The sequence below is a fragment of the Trachypithecus francoisi genome, unplaced genomic scaffold (genome assembly GCF_009764315.1).
Source record: "Trachypithecus francoisi isolate TF-2019V2 unplaced genomic scaffold, Tfra_2.0 Lachesis_group3, whole genome shotgun sequence".
Taxonomy (NCBI): domain Eukaryota; kingdom Metazoa; phylum Chordata; class Mammalia; order Primates; family Cercopithecidae; genus Trachypithecus; species Trachypithecus francoisi.
Window position 1 is genome coordinate 1804100 of NW_022681468.1, and position 19215 is coordinate 1823314.

At 53.4% G+C, this 19215-nt stretch overlaps 1 protein-coding gene and 1 long non-coding RNA gene across 5 annotated transcripts; one reads left to right on the plus strand and one right to left on the minus strand.

Annotated features, from left to right (window-relative positions):
- Positions 1 to 9549: 9549 nt before the first annotated feature.
- On the minus strand, positions 9550 to 15723 carry SIVA1 (SIVA1 apoptosis inducing factor). Of its 3 annotated transcripts, none has more exons than XM_033191086.1 (4): positions 15509 to 15723; positions 13097 to 13291; positions 12154 to 12310; positions 9550 to 9778 (listed from the first exon to the last, which is right to left on the minus strand). In XM_033191086.1, the coding sequence occupies exons 1-4, from the start codon at positions 15624 to 15626 to the stop codon at positions 9721 to 9723; spliced, it is 528 nt and encodes a 175-aa protein (XP_033046977.1). In that variant the 5' UTR covers positions 15627 to 15723; the 3' UTR covers positions 9550 to 9720. The 3 variants fall into 3 exon arrangements, with proteins under 3 accessions (XP_033046977.1, XP_033046978.1, XP_033046975.1); XM_033191084.1 differs by lacking the exon at positions 9550 to 9778 and adding an exon at positions 9800 to 9987 and having other exon boundaries at positions 15509 to 15722; XM_033191087.1 differs by lacking the exon at positions 13097 to 13291 and having other exon boundaries at positions 15509 to 15710.
- Positions 15724 to 15801: 78 nt separating this feature from the next.
- On the plus strand, positions 15802 to 17534 carry LOC117071288. 2 transcript variants are annotated; one of them, XR_004432227.1, is made up of 2 exons: positions 15802 to 15886; positions 16658 to 17534. It is a non-coding gene; the product is annotated as an uncharacterized LOC117071288 (long non-coding RNA). The 2 variants fall into 2 exon arrangements; XR_004432226.1 differs by lacking the exon at positions 15802 to 15886 and adding an exon at positions 15918 to 16081.
- Positions 17535 to 19215: the final 1681 nt, after the last annotated feature.

A 19215-nucleotide genomic window follows, 5' to 3' on the forward strand; every position in this document is an offset into this window, starting at 1 on the left:
CTGGGAGGCCTGAGAGTGTCCTGTTGGAAGCTGGACAGAGCAGGAGGAGGGGCTGCAGGGGTTGGGAGGGGATAGGCTGGGGCCCAGGTTACCCGCAGAGCATCACTGCATGGAGCTCAGCCCGAACAGCCTGCAGAATGTGCCGGTGCTGCCACCTGGTGGGCGCCTGCCCGAACCGCTCCCTGAGCCAGGAGAGGAGTCCGCTGCCAAGCAACTGACACAGCGGGTTGGCCACCAGGCTCCGGGCAGTCGAGTGACCCGCAGAGGGGGTGGGAGCCAGGGGCCCTGGAGCCTCAGCTTCCTCATCTGTCAAATGGACTCCCCGTAGGTGTGGACAGTTGCAGAGTCAGGCCCCTGGCGATGGCAGTTGGCCCCTCTCAGGCATTCCCAGGGGTGCGTGGCTGCCCTCACTTCCACTGGAGGGGGTGCCTCCAGGGAGCACAGGCTGGGGAGGATGTTCTGCTGGGTCTGTGGGAGCCAAGAACAGCCACATCTGGAGCAACCCAAAGCTCTCCTCTGGGTGATCCCTTATTGCTTCAGTTCTAACAGGCTGCAAAACTGACACTGCTTTTCAGGAAATACACAAAACATGACACAGTAAATGATGCTCCGAGGGTAAGAGGCATCTGGATTTCAGATCTATCAATAATGTGACTCTTAGAAACCAAAAAATACAGCAATGCCTTTCCAATATCCTCCAATTTTGAGCAAAGCATCACTGAAAGTAGCCAAGGGATGGAAATTGTCAGGCAGAGGCAGCGTCTCCCACAGCCAGGCTGAGGCGCACGAGCTGCTTCTCCCAGCAGGGTCCCCTCTGACAATGTAGGCCTGCCTCAGGGCCAGTTCTTACCTTTTTTGTGGTAGAGATAGGGTCTTGCTATGTTGCTCAGGCCAGTCTTGAACTCCTGGCCTCAAGTGATCCCCCTGCCTTGGCCTCCCAAAGCACTGGGATTACAAGGTGTGAGCCACCACACCTGGCCCCTTAGGGATAGTTCTACAGTCCAGAGAGAGAGAGGCTTCAAAGTCATTGGCATTAGTACAGACATGACCCTGTGTGATGTCCCTGTTACAAGTGGCTGAGGACCTAACAAAATGAACGCAGAAATGGAGACCCTCTGAGAATTTCCTGACCTTCCTAGCTGCCCCAGACAGAACCATCCACAGCAGGAGGCAGCATCCCAGGGGTGGGGTGGAGGGTGTCAATGAGGGGTGAGATGTGCAGGGAGATGCACATCTCAGAGAGGAAACTCCAGGAGGTGCAGGTGCCCCTGCAAGGGGCAGCGCAGTCCTGGCCAGCAAGGCCAGAGCAGGTGGAGACGGGCAGGACCCTGAAGCCTCACCAGAGCCTGCCGAACAGCAAGGGCTGTCTGAAGAGGTTATAACAGGAATATGCCAACCAAGAGGAAGCTCTCCTTCCTGTGTCGGAGGTACCCCGAAGGAAATAATGCATAAAGTGTTCATTTCCAAGACAAAGTGCCTTAAATCAGCTTAGGTCCGCAAACTACAGCAGCAACAGGATATACTAGGCCCCCGCTTGGATAGCCAATGCCTGTTTGTCACCCCCATCCCCCGCCCCTTAGTTGCCCTCACCTGAACCAAAGTTTAGTCTAAAATGAAAGCTTACTAGCCTCCAAAATAACTCGCTTGGTCTGTTCTTACCAGCCCGCCCAGCTACTTAGGTCATAAGTCAAATATCTGAAGAGCTCCTGAGTTAACTAGGATTGCAATGCATTGCAACAAAATGCAGCAAGACAACCCTAAAGAACACCTAAAGCCCCTGCCCAACAACCAATAGGTGACGTCCAGGAAGGTCGTGACCCCATAGTACTCAGCCTATGAGGAACCGGGGGAGGGACCTGCGCACTAGGGGATACATTGCTTGTTGAAACTGTGCTGCGTGTGCCAGCCCACCAGACACCCAATCTTGCAAGACTGTCATTAAAAGTCTCACTTTGGCTCTTCTCCGGGTCTCTGAGTCCATTCTTTGGGCATGGATGGGTGAGTCTGTTTCTCATATATGCACATCATGCTCTTTCCCGCACAAGGCCGGCCTGGAAGGGAGGAAGATAATAAAAGTGACTTTAGCACTTAGACCTCCCACGTTTCAGCAGGTGTGGGTAACTGAAGGCTCTGCAGGTCCCTGGGTCTGGGGGCCTCCGTGTTGTAGATGAGGTCCCAGGAGCTGACAGCGCTACTGCGGCATGTCAGGATAAGGGCTAGGTCTGCCTTCCCAGAAGATGTCACTTCCAGTGAATGTCCACTCAAAGGCTGAACTTATCATACAACAGATAATTATTTCATCCTTTTGCTTCTAGCAAGTCTGGGACAGAAGGGGCTGACAGCATGTAGGTTTTTCTTGTTGTTGTTGTTATTTTTTAAAAAAATCTAACAATCATTGCCCTTTAATTAAGGTGTCTAGACCATTTACATTTAATGCAACTATTGATATGGTTGAGCTTAAATATACTATCTTGCTCTTTTTCTATATGTCCCATTTGTTCTTTGTTCACCCTTTTCTGTCTTTTTTGGATTAAATAAGTATTGTCAACCGACAATACTTATTTAATCTCATTTTATCTCCTTTATTGGCTTATTTTTTGGATTTTACCAGTTTTCCCACTGATGTTCTTTTTCTATTCCAGTATACACATACAATCCAGGATACTGTGTTGCATTTAGAATAAATATATTTTGAATAAACGAATGAATGTAGCTCCCCAGTCCTCTGGGGATTTCATGTAAGTGAGATCATGCAGTGTTTGTCTTTTTGTGTCTGGCTTATTTCACTCAGCCATAGTGTCTTTAAGGTTCGTGATGTAGCATGTCAGAATTTTCTTTCTTTTTAAGGCTAAATACTATTTTACTGCAGTATAGACCACATTTTGTTTATGCTTTTGTCCCGTGATGAGCATTTGGGCTGTTTCCATCATTTAGCTATTGGGGATGCTGCTGCTATAAACTTGTGTACAAATGCCTGTTCACATCCCTGCTGTCAATCCTTTTGTGTCTATACCCAGAAGTGGAACTGCTGGATCAAACAGTAATTCTATGTTTAGTTTTTATTTTCCTTTTATTTTATTTTTTTGAGACAGAGTCTCACTATGTTGCCCAGGCTGGTCTCAAACTCCTGGGCTCAAGTGATCCTCCCGTCTCAGCCTTCCAAACCACTAGGATTGCAGGCATGAGCCACTGCGCCAGGCTTATGTTTAGTGTTTTGAGGAACTGCCTGCTGTTTTCTGCACTGGCTGCACCATTTCACATTCCCACCAGCAGTGCACAAATGTTCAATTTCTCCATATCCTCCCCAACACTTGTTTTGTTTTCAAATAATAGCTATCCTGATGGGTGTGAGGTGGTATCTCATTGTGCTCATTGTGGTTTTGATTTGCATCTCCCTAATAATCAGTGACGTTGAGCATCTTTTCATGTGCGTGCTGTTTTTACATATTCTTTGGACAAATGTTTACTCAAGTCCTTTGCCCATTTTTGAATTTTTTTAAATTGTTGCGTGTTATGAGTTCCCTATGTACAGATGGTCGCTGACTTACAATGGTTCAACTTACAACTTTTCAACTTTATGATGTTGCAAAAGCGATACACATTCAGTATGTTCCTTAACAATATTTCCAACTTGTGATGGGTTTATCTGGATGTAACCCATTGTAAGCTGAGGAGCATCTGTATAGACAATTTAAAAAAAATTTTTTTTTTTTCTTTGAGACAGTCTCGTTCTATCACCCAGGCAGGAGTGCAATGGCGCGATCTAGGCTCACTGCAACCTCTGCCTCCTAGGTTCAAGCGATTCTCCTGCCTCAGCCTCCTGAGTCGCTGGGATTACAGGCGCCCACCACCACGCCCAGCTAATTTTTTTTATTTATATTTTTAGTAGAGACAGGGTTTTCCATGTTGGTCAGGCTGGTCTCAAACTCCTGACCTCAGGTGAGCTGCGAGCATCGGCCTCCCAAAGTGTTGGGATAACAGGCATGAGCCATCACGCCTGGCCTTTTTTAAAATTGAGACAGTCTTGCTCTGTTGCCCAGGCTAGAGTGCAATGGCGAGATCTCGGCTCACTGCAACCTCCGCCTCCTGGGTTCAAGTGATTCTCCTGCCTCAGCCTCCTCAGTAGCTGGGATTATAGGTGTGCGCCACCACGCCTGGATAATTTTTGTATTTTTAGTAGAGATGGGGTTTTTGCCATACTGGCCAGGCTGGTCTTGAACTCCTGACCTTAGGTGATTCGCCTGCCTCAGTCTCCCAAAGTGTTGGGATTACAGGTGTGAGTCACTGCAGCTAGCCTAGGCAATTGTCTTTTAAAGAGATTATATATATACATATTAAAGACAGGGTCTTGCCATGTTGCCCAGGCTGGCCTTGAACCCCTATCAAGTGATTCTCCCAGCTTAATCTCCTGAGTAACTGGGACTACAGGTACTTTTAAAAATCAGAAAAAACCCTGCCTTTTGTGTCCTCCCACACAGTGACCATTTCAGGGGCTCGTCATATCTTTGTGTATATGCACTTTCCATCTGGTGTCATTTTCCTTCTGCCAGAAAAGCTTCTTTTCATAATTTTTGTAATTCTTTCAGCTTTGTATGTCTGAAAAGTCTTTATTTCACCTTCACTTTTGAAAGATATTTTCACTGGGTATAGAATTCCAGGTTGACATTCTTTTCTTACAAAACTAAATTTGGATAAATGTTTATTCAAGCCAGGCACAGTGGCTCATGCCTGTAATCTCAGCACTTTGGGAGGCTGAGGCAGGCAGATTACCTGAGGTCGGGAGTTTGAGACCAGCCTGACCAACATAGAGAAACCCCGTCTCCACTAAAAACACAAAATTAGCTAGGTCTGGTGGCACATGCCTGAAATCCCAGCTCTTCCGGAGGCTGAGGCAGAAGAATTGCTTGAACCCGGGAGGTGGAAGTTGTGGTGAGGCAAGATCGCGCCACCGCACTCCAGCCTGGGCAACAAGAGTGAAACTCTGTCTCAATAAATAAATAAATAAATAAATAAATAAATAAATAAGTTTATTCAAGTTATTTGCCCAACCCACAGGTGTTGTTCACTGTCTGCTTGCAGTTTCTAGTGAGAAGTCTTGCTGCCATTTTTTGTTCCTGTAAACACAAAGTGCCTTTCTTCTCTGGCTGCTTTTAAGATTTTTATTTTTCACTGGTTTGGAGAATTTCATGATGTGCTTCATGTAATTTTCTCCATGTTTCTATTGGGGTTTACTGAGGTTCCTGGATCTGTGGCTTTATGTTTCCACCAAATTAGAAAATTTTACAGTCATTATTTTAATTATATTTATCTAGAGATGGAGTTTCGCTCTTATCAACCAGGCTGGAGTGCAATGGCGCGATCTCAGCTCACTGCAACCTCTGCCTCCCAGGTTCAAGTGATTCTCCTGTCTTAGCCTCCCAAGTAGCTGGGATTATAGGCAACCGCCACCACACCTGGCTAATTTTTGTATTTTTACTAGAGACGCCATTTCACCATGTTGGCCAGGCTGGTCTCCAACTCCTGACCTCAGGTGATCCGCCAGCATCAGCCTCCCAAAGTGCTAACTAAGATTACACGCCCAGCCTACCATTATTTTTTCCAAAAGTTGTCTCTACCCTGCTATGCCCCTGGTCCATGGGTCTCCAGTTATAGGCACAGTGGGCTGCCTGAACTTGTCCCACAACTCAGAGGGGCTCTGCCATTTTCCCCATTTTTTTTTCCGCTCCCTTTTGGATAGTTTATATTGCTATGGCTTCAAGTCCACATTCTGCAATGTCTATTTTGGTTTTAATCTCATCAGTGTATTTTCCATCTCAGACGTTGTATTTTTGTCTCTGGAAATTGTTTGGGCCATTTTTATGTCTTTCATTCCTTTTCTTAACATGCTCCTGTCTTCCTCTATCCTTCTTAATAATGGCCATTCCGATGTCCTTGTCTACTTAGTAGACAGAATTATTCTACCACCTTGTGTCATTTCTGAGTCTGTTTCTACAGACTAACTTTTCTTCTCATTGTGTGGTGTAGTTCCTGCTTCTTTGCATGTTTGTTTTTTTTTCTTTTTTTTGAGACGGAGTCTCACTCTGTCACCCAGGCTGGAGTGCAGTGGTGAGATCTTGGCTCACTGTAACCTCCACCTCCTGGGTTCAAGTGATTCTCCTGCCTCAGCCTCCTGAGTAGCTGGGATTACAGGCACCTGCCACCATGCCTGGCTTATTTTTGTATTTTTGTATTTTTTTTTTTTTTGAGACGGAGTCTTGCTCTGCCACCCAGGCTGGAGTGCAGTGGCCGGATCTCAGCTCACTGCAAGCTCCGCCTCCCGGGTTTACGCCATTCTCCTGCCTCAGCCTCCCGAGTAGCTGGGACTACAGGCGCCTGCCTCGTCTTCCGGCTAGTTTTTTGTATTTTTAAGTAGAGACAGGGTTTCACCGTATTAGCCAGGATGGTCTCGATCTCCTGACCTCGTGATCCGCCCGTCTCGGCCTCCCAAAGTGCTGGGATGACAGGCTTGAGCCACCGCGCCCGGCCTTATTTTTATTTTTTGAGACGGAGTCTTGCTCTGTCGACCAGACTGGAGTGCAGTGGCACGATCTCAGCTCACTGCAACCTCCGCCTCCTGGGTTCAAGCGATTCTCCTGCCTCAGCCTCCTGAGTAGCTGGGATTACAGGCACCTGCCACCATGCCTGACTAATTTTTTGTATTTTTAGTAGAGACGGAGTTTCACCATGTTAGCCAGGATGGTCTCGATCTCCTGACCTCGTGATCCGCCCGTCTCGGCCTCGCAAAGTGCTGGGATGACAGGCTTGAGCCCCCGCGCCCGGCCCCTAGTTTTGAATTTTTAGAGATGGGGTTTTGCCATGTTGGCCAGGCTGTTCTCAAACTCCTAGCCTCAAGTGATCCACCCGCCTCAGCCTCCCACAGTGTTTGGATTACAGGCATGAGTTATTGACACCCTGCCTCACGTTTGTTCTAAAAAATACAAAATGTTTCCCCCTTACCTTTGAGTTTTGTTCTGGATGCTATTAAAGTACTTGCAACCGTTTGGTCTTTTTGAGGCTTGACTTAAAGTTGTTAGGAAGGCACAGAGCAGTCTCTAGTCTAGGGCTAATCTAGCCTGAATATGACATCAATATCCTTTTGAGTCCTCTACCCTGTTCTCCATGAATGAGGTTTCTCCACACTTAGTGCTGGGAATGTGACTTGCTTCCTGCTTTCTTCCAATGGCTCTTTCCCCAGCCTCAGGCAGTTTCCCAACACACAGGAGCCATCAGTCCTCAGCAGGAGCCTTGTGGGGAACAACACTGAGGCCATTTCTCCTCCAGTGTTCCAGCTGCCCTGGGCTCCTGGCGTTTGTTCCCTCTCTCAGGCACTGCTATCCTGCACTGGCTGCTGTCTGTCTACAGATCTGTATCAGTGTCTATATCTGGTCGTCTATGGGCCAGTTGTGTTGTTCCACCACAGCTGGAAGACCAAGAAATATTTACAAACATATATGCCAGGCACTGCTTTAGGCAAAGTCCCATCCCTCATGGAAGCCACACCTCAGTTAGTACAGAAAATAAGTACATTTGCATATTTGCTTAAATATGCATGACAGGCGGGGCGCGGTGGCTCAAGCCTGTCATCCCAGCACTTTGGGAGGCTGAGATGGGCGGATCACGAGGTCAGGAGATCGAGACCATCCTGGCTAACACGGTGAAACCCCGTCTCTACTAAAAAAAAATACAAAAAACTAGCCGGACGAGGTGGCGGGTGCCTGTAGTCCCAGCTACTCGGGAGGCTGAGGCAGGAGAATGGCGTAAACCCGGGAGGCGGAGCTTGCAGTGAGCTGAGATCCGGCCACTGCACTCCAGCCCCGGCGACAGAGCGAGACTCCGTCTCAAAAAAATAAATAAATAAATAAATAAATAAATATGCATTACACCCAGTGGTAAAGTTAGGTAGGGCGGGAGGGAGAGTGATGGAGGGGCTGTCCTACACATTAGGGCACTGGGATGCTTCTCTGAGCTGAATCCCGGGGAGCCCTATGGCTGTCCAGAGGAAAAGTTCCCCAGGCAAAGGGAGTGAAGAGGGTGCAGGAGAAACATGCTGAGCATTCTCAGAACAGCAGGAAGACCAGGCTGGGGCAGAGCAAGCCTTGGGACAGGGGAGGAGGGGTGAAGCCAGAGGCTGTGGGGCCACAGGCTTTTACTTTTAAAGACATGTTTAGCCACTGAAGTGTTGGCACAGGGGAGTGACAGATCTGGCTGCTGTATAAGGACAGACTGCCACGTGCAGGGCAGAAGCAGGGAGCCTGGAGGGTGCTATGTAGTGACCCCACAGGGGAGGGAGGCAGGCTGGCTGGAGCAGTGTGGTCCTGTGGGGCAGGGATGCAGCCAGAGTATATGAAGGGAAAAGCTGACGGGCCCGAGGGAGCAGCGACAGGAATAACAGAAATGGGGGCTTGGGTGGCAGTCTGTTGTGGACACCTGGAAGGAGTCAGCACATGGCAAATGAGGGCTTGGGTGGCAGTCTGTTGTAGACACCTGGAAGGAGTCAGCACAGGGCTGACTGTGGCCACTTGCTGCTGGTGCTCGCAGCAGGCGGTCAAGGCTGTCCTCAGTGCAGGAAGCCCCCAGCCAGTCCTCTGCAATCCCCTTCTAAGTTGCCCCCTGGAATTTTACCATGCTGACCACCTCTCTGAGGGTCCCCTCTACCCGTGACATGGGAGTGGTATATCCTCGGCCCCAGGGCAGCAAATCCCACTCTGGGCCTGGCTCCCACCCACCACCTGGGCACCACTGATTTTTCTCTAAGAATCAGCATCATCTGCTCCTCCAACAGCTTCCCAGGAACAGCGAAGGCTCTTCTCAACTATCCCTGGCACACGCTCCCACCCACCCTCTGCCCCAACCAACCTTTACTCTAGTCCAGAGCTTCTCCGAGGGGCTGTGGCTCGACTGTTCATTCATCCCTGGAGGGGCTGGGACTCGTCTCAGTGGACTTGTGTGGGGACCAGCACTCAAGCCCTCTTCTGTCCTCCAGGCCACCCCGCCTCCTCTCCTGTCAACTCCTCTTCCTTCAAGGCCCCACACAAGCTACACTGACTGCAGGGGGAGCACTGCTACAGCCATCTCCCTGCTAGAGCAAAGTTCCCAGAGGGCAGGGGCCTATCAATCACACAGGGTCTGACCACACAGGCACCAAAAAAGTAAACTAGATACCAAGATGTGATGGATCAGGTGTGCATGACAGTGGCATCTGGGGATGGTGTGCGAGTTATCACCTCTCTCCATGAGGGTCTAGTACACTGGTTGTGTACCCTGGAGCCAGACCTGGGTCCTTTCTCCCCATTACCAGCTGGGCAAGCTGGGGAGGAGCGTGCTCTGGGCTAAGACTTCCCATCTGTAGCAGAGGGCGAGTGAGGGGCCTCATACAATGCACAGTGGGGTTTCTAGGAGCTGGTGGGTAGACAACAGGTGCAGCAGGCCCCGCCCACTGACTGTTCCTTTGGCCATCCCAGATGGAGGGTCACAAACTCCACCCTCAGAAGTGCTGACAGACAAGAGTCCTCTTGTGCAAATATAAAGAGGTTTATTCATTCTGTCATTAGGATACAAAATAGAACACGTAAAAGGCCTTCCCACTGACCCCACAGTTCAGTGTGAACACCGAGCACTCGTCCAGGGAAGGCTGCCATGCACGGCGTAGCTCTCCATGAAGGCAGCCGGCTTGAGCCAGCCTCAGGTCTCGAACATGGCGCAGCTGGTGCACAGCACTTTCTCGTACATGTCACTGCAGCTGTGACAGCGTCAGGGAGGGGAGAGAAAAGCTGCTGTCAGGGGCTGAATCGTGTCCACCAGTCCCCACCATTCAAACGTCAAAGTCCTAACCCAGAACACTTCAGGACATGACCTTATCTGGAGACAGGATGACTGCCGGCAGAATCAGTCTAGATGATGGCACTGATGTAGGGGCCCTAAGGCAACACGACCAGCATCCTGAAAAGACTACCACGTGAAGAGAAGGACACAGAGAAGGAAGACATGAAGATACAGGGAGCGGGCAGCTGTCTACAGGGAACACCAAAGATAACCAGTAGACACCAGGAGAGAGGTCAGGTTTCCCATCGCAGCCTCAGAAGAAACCAGCCCTGCCAGCACCTTCCTCTCAGACTTCTGGTTTCCAAAGCCGTGTGGCAGTACCTCTCTGCTGTCTAAGCCACCTGGTCTGCGAACTCAGGTACAGCAACCCTAGCTGATTCCCACTGCCAACGAATTCACATGAGGCCCAACCTGGGTTTACAGTAGGATAGAAGCTCTCCAAAGAAACCTCCAGATGACCTGCCAGAATTCACCGAACCACAATGGTCTACACTGAAGCACATCAAACAGTGCTTTCTTCTGATGTATCAAGACTAAGGGAAGGGCCGGGCATGGTGGCTCACGCCTGTAACCTCAGCACCTTGGGAGGCCGAGGCCAGAGGATCACCTGAGGTCAGGAGTTCGAGACCAGCCTGGCCAACGTGGTGAAACCCCATCTCTACTAAGAATACAAAAATTAGCCGGGCGTGCTGGTGCACGCCTGTAATCCTAGCTACTTGGGAGGCTGAGACAGGAAAATTGCTTGAACACAGGAGGCGGAGGTTGCAGTGAACCAAGATCACGCCACTGCACTTCAGCCTAGATGACAGAGCGAGACTCTGTCTCAAAAAAAAAAAAAAGCTCTAAGGGTAAAGGTGAGAGAAACCAGCAAAACACAGGGAGAAAGAGATTAAGAGAGATGCTTTGGCTGGGCGCGGTGGCTCAAGCCTGTAATCCCAGCACTTTGGGAGGCCAAGACGGGTGAATCACGAGGTCAGGAGATCGAAACCATCCTGACTAACACGGTGAAACCCCGTCTCTACTAAAAATACAAAAAAATTAGCTAGGCGAGGTGGTGGGCGCCTGTAGTCCCAGCTACTCGGGAGGCTGAGGCAGGAGAATGGCGTGAACCCGGGAGGCGGAGCTTGCAGTGAGCTGAGATCCGGCCACTGCACTCCAGCCTGGGAGACAGAGCGAGACTCCGTCTCAAAAAAAAAAAAAAAAGAGAGACGCTGCGAGGAAACAAGACCGGCAATGGCCACCCCAAACACGACAGGACCATGGAGCCAACAAGGCAGCCAGAACTGCTTGCCACCTGGTGTTGCAGAGTTTGCCAGTAGTACTGTGGGTGAGCCGTGAAGACAGCCCCTTCCCTGCCACCAGCAGCCAGCTGGAGAGCCCTGCAGAGGATGGGCAGCATGCCCTGCAGATGATTCCTAACCTGGATGGGGTGCGTTACCCCACTCCTGCCCATGTTGAAGCCATGGGAGCCGACCACAGGCATGCGGCGCTTCTCCCTGGTGCTGCCCACCCCCTGCCCGGGGCTCGCCATCTCCAATGAGTCTGGGCCTCTGCCCCGACTGAAGAAAGGCTCAAGAGAAAGGACTCGAGATGTAATATGTGGTTTCTATTTTAAATGGACAATTTCAGACACTGTTTGGACTAAGCTTGCTTTGGGTCTACAGAGCCAGTTCCACATGTGTCTGGATGAAGTCATCTTTCTCGAGGGGCAGGGCAAACAGGCTCCACACTGTCCACTCCCACCCACCAGCTGAGTAGCCCCTGTGGTGAGAACGCCCCTCCGCACCTTAGGAGTAAGGACGGGATCCAGCCAGCTGCAGCAAACCCACCTACAAATGGGAGACTACACAAACATTCCACTTCCTGCCTGAGAGGGTCTACAACCAAACAGCACGCATGACTGTGGCGAAGCTGCAGTGTGCACCTGTGTTACCAACCAGGGGCTTCTCAGACAGTGAGAAGGACGGGGAGAGGGGTGCTCAAAGGCCAGAGGAGGAGGAGCGGGGGCGCTCAAAGACCAGAACAGGAAGCAGCTAAAGACAGGGACCAGAGCTGGATACACAGCAGATCATCTGTGAGGTTCAGCTTTCCCTTAGAGAGGATTACTACCACTAAAGTTGGGCCAAGCATCTATGGCCACCATGTCCCATTAGGCAATGCCAGATGGCACTGCGTCAGATGCCACACATGTGGGTGCTGTGGGCCCTTCCCAACATGGGTGACCCACCCGTCCCCCGTCACAGCTTGCTGGGGCTATGGGATCTCAGCACCTCCAGGGACTAAAGTACTTACTCCACGAGGCCACACAGGGTACAGGCCACGGAGCCACAGCCCCAGCAGGTGCGCACACACCGCCCGCACAGGGCTCGCTCACACTGGCTGCAGACTGCCTTCCCATCTACGGCTCGCACACATGAGGAGCAGGCGATGGACACTATCCCGGACGGGTCTGTGAGGAAGAAACGCCATGCTGTCAGCCTGCAAGGAGACGGGAGTTTCCGGGACTGCTGGCCTACCTACCTCCATGCACACCTGAGGGGAGAGGGCTCCGACCTGCTTACCCCATCCTCACCCACACTAGGTCCTTCTGACAACCCAGGAGCCTGGCACAGTGCATAGGACCCCATTTCACTAGCGAGATCCAAGGTGAGACATGCCTGCAGGTGACTCCAAGTTCAGTGCTCCTTCCCTCACCAGGTCCCTCTGCTACCTGGAGGCCAGTGCTGGAAGGATCAGTCTTCCCCTGCTGCTTGTCAGAACTCCATGTGTCCCATCTGGGTCTCAAAGTGTGGCCCACTGCCTTACTGGTTAACCAAGAGGTGCCTGAGCTCCTCCCAGACACACCAACCAGCCTCGAGGTAGGGTCGGGGACTGCATTTCTAACCAGCAACACAGGTGATGCTCTGAGACCCACACTCCACACTGCACAGGGATGGGAGTGGCGTGTTTCCAGCCATGTGGGACCATCCCAGGGGGCTGCACGTGGAAAGCAGATGGGATACCCAGGGAGTCTCTGCTGTTCTTCTGGCCCAGTAGTTAGAAACTGTTTAATCACTTCCAGTCTTGAACGTGAGACCTCCTGTTAACAGGAGGCTTCTGAGCCAGAAGGCCAAGCTCTAGGTCAGACTCCTGCTTGCCCAGGGAGGAAAAGCCTGAGCTTGCAAATGAAGAAAAATGCCTGTGCCACCACCTGCTCTCAGTGCCACAGCCACGAAGGGCTGCTGGTGCCACTCACCAGCTTCGGAGGCCTGCCCAAGGCTCCTGATCAGGCGGCCGTCTGGTCCAATCAGCATCTGCCCACGTGCAGCCCTCGGCGCCCCTGTAGGGCCAGGCTTTGGGGACTCTGGCAGGTGAACGACGGCACAGCCTTCATCCCACACATGGTCCAGGTAGGCCTGGGCCCCGAGGAAGAGGAGTCGCTTGGTCTTCTCTGGGGGAAGACAAATCATTCTCACGTCCTTCACTGTGTACCAACGAAGCCCCTGCATGGCCACTTAGTCTTTCCAGCCTCACATGAACCCCATCGTCCTCCTGTGTGCCCTCTGTCACCCAGTGACCTCAGCCTGTGTTGTGCCCTGGCAAGCTGGGTCCTGCTCTGCCTCTAAGCTGAGAATGCTCGTGCCTCCCTTCCTTACCTGGCTTAGCTGTCATCTCCTCCAGGAAGGCTCCGGCCCTACAGCCCTACCTGTGCTTGATGCAAGGGTTCCCTCTCCTATCACTCTGCTAATTTTCGGCAACTCACGGCCGGCCTTGCCTCACTGAGCTCGTTCCCCTTTCTCCCTTTTCTGCTTTCCCAGCACTCCCCACCTGGAAAGCAGGCTCTGTGGAATGCACAGAGGGAGCTCTGCACTGTGGAGCACTAATTCACAAAGCTTGTCACTGCCAAGGAAGCAGCCAGAAGCTTGGAGCTGGGCCTGCAGCCTCTGGCCAGCGCACAACCCCTTCACCTGCTACAGAGCTGCTGGCAAGACAAGCACCCCAGAACCTTCCAGATCTCGTTCTAAAATACCCACCCATCCCTGGGAGCAGTGGTTTTCCATCAGGCCACAGTTCAGTCACCGGGGGAGCTTCAAAAAATCAGATGCCCAGGACCAGACCCAGAAATGCTTTGTTTTTGTTTTTTCCACCTCATTATAACACAGTAAAGGCAGAGATCCCAGAAACTCTATGTGGCTTTACGTGAAAGGGGCAGCAATAATAGTGGGTAACTCAAATGGAGTAGCTGATGCCAGCCCACAACCACCCTGCACCTCTTCCTCCTGGCCCCCCACACCTTCCCCCATCTATAATGGGAAAGGAATGGGACAGACACGTGGTGAGGCTAATCCTTGTCCTCAAGGCCTTGTGAACAATTCGAGGTTAAGAGATCAGGGTGACAGCTGTGGCCTGGAATTTGGAAACTGTCACACAGTTCAAAGTAGGTGTCCTGCATTTACCTACTTTGTAAAGAGTAAAGAGCCAGACTGAGCCAGGCCCCGTTTCCATCTTCCTCTTCTTGCCTGCACAGTGTTTGAATTTTTCAACTGTCCTGAGAGGGCAGACGCTTGCAGTCCAGCCACAGTTCCCAGTTCCCATGGCATCATTCCTCTTAACTCCGCATGGCCCGGGACAGCACTCGCTTGCACAGCCCTAGCACACTGGAGACACGGCACACAGGAACCTCGGGAGGCAGAGTCTTTCCTTCATCCCCAAGGCACAAGCGGCACCAGACAAATCACACCCCCTGGATCAGCCTCTAACTGCTCTACAGGTGCAGACCTTGTGCCCCAACTACTAGGCAAGGTAAGCTCCACTTTGTACCTGCCCCAGGGTATTAATCACCCCAGTCAGAGTGATGATCAATACGACTAACACGCCTGAAATCCACAGGAGAAAGCCAGAGAAGGCCTGGGAGCTCACTGCCCTCACATCCCACCCAGAACTGGACATTCCAGCCACACGGAGTCCTGTGTCGCTCTCCTGCTGCCTGGCTTCCGCCTCGGCCTCTTCCTTCCCCGCCGCTGCCTGGCTAACTCCCACTCTCCCCCACAGGATTCGGCTCAGACTCTGTTCTTCCGAGAAGCCTTCCATGCCATCCCTGCAGGTGCGACTGCACAAACCTGTGCCTGCCCGGATCACCTGTGGCGATTCCTTCTCCTGCTGGTCTCCCCAACTAGGTTGGGGAGCTCCCGGGAGACGGGGCACATCTGTCTTGCCCGCCTTTGGTCTCCCAGGACAGCCGCAGTGCCTGGCAGGGGCGGCGCGCTCCATGAATACCTCTTGGGTCAGAAGGGGCACTCTTCGGGTTAACTCCATGCAGGACGCCCCGCTCCCCGACCTCTCCCAGGGCATCCTGCACGGGACAGTCCTGAAGAAGCACCAGGCGGCTGCCGCTCACTGCGGGGCGGCGACTAACCGGGATCGTGGAAGAGGGCGCGGGGGCTAAGGGCAGCGACCCTCTTCTTTCAGGTTGTTGGACAAGGTGGGTGAACGCTGGGGTCCTCACATCCCCCTCAGTGACTCCAGCCCTAGGCGTGGCCAGCTTGTGTACCCGCGGCCAGAAAGCAGGGCCCTCGAGCCCCCCGCTGAGGCCTCAGAGGGGACACTGAGGCCCGGCCCGTTCCAGGCCCCGACGCAGTGGACCCTCGGCAGCCCGCCCGGCACTCACCGAAGACCTCCTGCGAGTAGCGCTCGGCACACACGCCGCGGCTCACCTCCCTCTGGCCCACGCGGACCTTGAGCTGTAGCGGGGCCGCGTCCGCGAAAGGGCAGCCCCGCTTGGGCATTGCCGCGGGGCCGGGAGCTACGCAGCTCCCCGGCCGCCAGCCCCTTACCAACGACGCAGTGACGTCACAGTGGCGCGCCCGTCCGCGGGCGTGAGCGGGTTTGAGGCCGAGGAAGCGACGCGGCGTGTGATAGGCTGCGGGTGAAGTGGGGGGCGGGGCTCCTGCGCGGAGCGGCGCGGGATAGGCGGAGGACGAGATCGGGGGTGGGACTCATACGCCGGTGTACTGGACTCGACCGCGCGGGAAACGCCAGGGGCGAGGTTGAGGATCAGGGTGGGCGGGTCCGCGGGAGGGATTGTGCGAACGCGGCTCAGGATAGGCGGGAGGACAGTCTAGGGGCGGGGTTCCTATGCAGTGCGAAGCGAGGTAGGCTGGGAACCAGGTCAGGGCGGCATTCGGCTGCGCGGGAAGAGCCAGGGGGTGAAGCCGAGGATCAGGACGGTGCAGCAAGGGCGGTGAGTGTAAGGGGCGGAGCTTGGGCATCGGGGGCGGGCCTCGTTTGAGGATGGCGTGGGATACGCCAGGGCGACGTCGGGGCGGGTCTAGTTAGAGGAACGGCGCGGGATTGGCCAGGGCGACGTCGGGGACGGCCGGGATTCCTGTCAGCTTTTGTTTGATGCCTAAACAGTAGACACTGGTTATAGTTCCTCATTTACTTCTCCGAAGTTAAGGGGCAGTCTGCTTTTTCCTAGCTCTTTTTTCCTTCTAGAGACAGGGTCTCGCTCTGTCACCCAGACTAGAGCGCAGTGGTACAGTCTCGGCTCTCTGCAGCCTCCGCCTTCCGGGCTCAGGCGATCCTCCCTTCTCTGCCTCCCGGGTAGCTGGGACCGCAGGCGCGCGCCTCCGCGCTCCGCTTTTTAATTTTGGGTAGGAACGGGGTTTCGCTCTGTTGCCTCGGCTGGTCTAGCTCCTCGCTGTGGCGGTCCCCGCCTTCCGGAAGTAAAGGCGTGTGGGGGCTGCGCTCCGAGGGCCGCGTGCGGCTGCCGAGCGCCCCCGGGCGGGGGTGTGTGGAAAATGTTCTTGCACAGCAGGTTCCTCTGACTTGGGGTCCCCAGGCCGCGCGGTGCACCCGCGTCGTCCCTTCTCCGGGGTTCTGCTCACCAGAGGCGGCTCTCCCCTGCCCCGGCGGGTGCAGAACCGACGCGTCCAGTGGCGTGGGCTTCACCCTGGACTATGTTCTCCTCGCGGCTCGGTCGGCGCCGCCTCCGGTGTGAGGAACTGACGCCTGGAACCCTGCAAACCCATCCCGCGTGACACCCGCGTCGCGGCTGTCCACACCCCCTCGGAGGCAGCGCACTCCTTCCTGGCCACGGGTGGCCGAAGCCCCACCAGCCTCCAGGTCAGATGTCCTTTCTCCTTCTCCTGCCGCGGGGTTCCTCGCGGTGGGGGACGGGATCCAGCATTCTCGGCTCTTCCTTGCCACTTCGCCGGCATAATGGAGAATTCCTTCTGCTTTAGGGAAATGAAAGTTGCTCAGTTGGAGTCACGTGTGAGTAAACACACATTTGGTTTATCCCAGAAATAGATGAAATTCTCAGAGAGGAGGATTGTTTTCAATCTCGTAGATCGTGGGGACGTCTAAAGATTTCCCTGTGTTCAGACTTCAGACTACCCTAGGGTCTCATCACCATCGTGGACAGATACAGAACCTCGGGCAGGTTGTGGAGCGGGGCTGTCCCCCGGGCCGCGTGCCGGTTCCTCAGAGGCTGCTGGGCAGGACTCTGCTGCTTCGACGCCACCTGCTCGCCCTTGAATGCCTTCCTGGGCGAAGCCACGAACCCTCCAGGGTTAAGCCCCAATTTTGGGGCTCACCTGCCCTGCGTCAGATGGATGCTTAACTTGTAAAGAAACTGGTAGCTTTCCAAAGTGCTAGGAAAAAGGAAAATCCATTAAACAAAATCATTGTCACAATTTTCCTCTAATCGGTCTTGAGGTCTCTCCTGGAGAGTGGCTGTAAACTTGGGCCCTGCCCTGAGGGGGCTCTGGGGCCGGTGGGCGTGGGGTTAGTGCGCCCTCGTGGGATGCCTCCTGACCCTGGCTGATGGCCTCAGGCCTGTGTATCCAGCCGTGCTGGCATTCCTCTCACCAGCAGCTTGCTTCTAGGCCTTGGCAGGCAGCCTGTGGCTTTTGTCTGAGCCGTAATCAGTTCATTGCTATCATGATGGCCTCTCTGGGAGAGTCCTGACCAGGAAGAGAGTGAGATTTGGGTGCCAGGGTCAGGTGAGAGCTGGAGGAGGCAGCGCAGCGGAACACATGAAACCGCAGAGTGGGTGTGTGACTCACGGGGCTAGAGAGAGGAGGCAGCGTTCCTCACAGGCCAGCGGGAAGGGGGAGCCTCAGGGAGCAGGCAGGCCCAGCCAGAGGATGGGGAGCGATCCAGCGGCCTGTGCACCAAATCTGTATTGGAGTCCAGGGTGTTACCCAAGCGCATTTCCTGTGGGGTGTGGTTTCGAGCCGGCAGGCATCAGCTTCATGGTATCTTGCTGTGACTGGGTGGTGGTCCCTGTGGCATGCCTGCACAGTCCGTGAGGGGTGTGGGGGTCGGGGCCGAGTCCAGTAGGTTGTATCCAGGCGTCCTATAGGGAGCTGGTCACCAGCAAGCAGGTGTATAAAGCAGAGATCTGGGTGGACCACCCTGGGGAACTGGGAGGAGGTGAGGAGCTAGAAACTGTGTCAAGAATGACTGAGCCAGGCCGGGCGCGGTGGCTCAAGCCTGTAATCCCAGCACTTTGGGAGGCCGAGACGGGCGGATCACGAGGTCAGGAGATCGAGACCATCCTGGCTAACACGGTGAAACACCGTCTCTACTAAAAAAATATAAAAAACTAGCCAGGCGAGGTGGCGAGCGCCTATAGTCCCAGCTACTCGGGAGGCTGAGGCAGGAGAATGGCATAAACCCGGGAGGGGGAGCTTGCAGTGAGCTGAGATCTGGCCACTGCACTCCAGCCTGGGCGACAGAGCGAGACTCCGTCTCAAAAAAAAAAAAAAAGGACTGAGTCCTGCTTCTGTACCAGAAAGTCCAACTTTTCTTCTTAATGGATGCCATTCTGAATAAATCTTATAAAACGATAAGAATTCACTACAATGATCACTTACTTGTCTTTTACCCATGTATTCAACAGAGACCCCATCTACACTGGGGCTGTGTTATTGATACAAAGTGGAGAGAGCCCCTTACTATAACCACTGAGACCCTCCAAACATCTGCTACTGAAAAGAAGGGAGTGGAGACCCGAATGATTGGCCTGACTGTCTGTACTAACCCACCGCTCAGTCGCCAGAGCCTCTTGGCTCTGGTCCACGTGGAAGTGAGTGAGCTGGTGCTAGGGGAGAAGTATTTCCCCTCTGCGTTGGTATCTTTTTACCCTGTGAAACGCCTGCTGGGATTCCATCCCGAGAGGGAGGAAAACGATGACAACTTGTGTTCTGGTGGAAGATTTAGCAGCTACTACAAAACAGAGGTTTGAAAACCTATTTTGCAGCTCTCAAATTTCAATTTAAATGACTTGACTTTGACAGCCCAGCGCAGATACGAGGGCGGAGTGGAGAAAGCCCTCAGCCCCCTCTCCCCAGGAGCTTACCCCTGCCT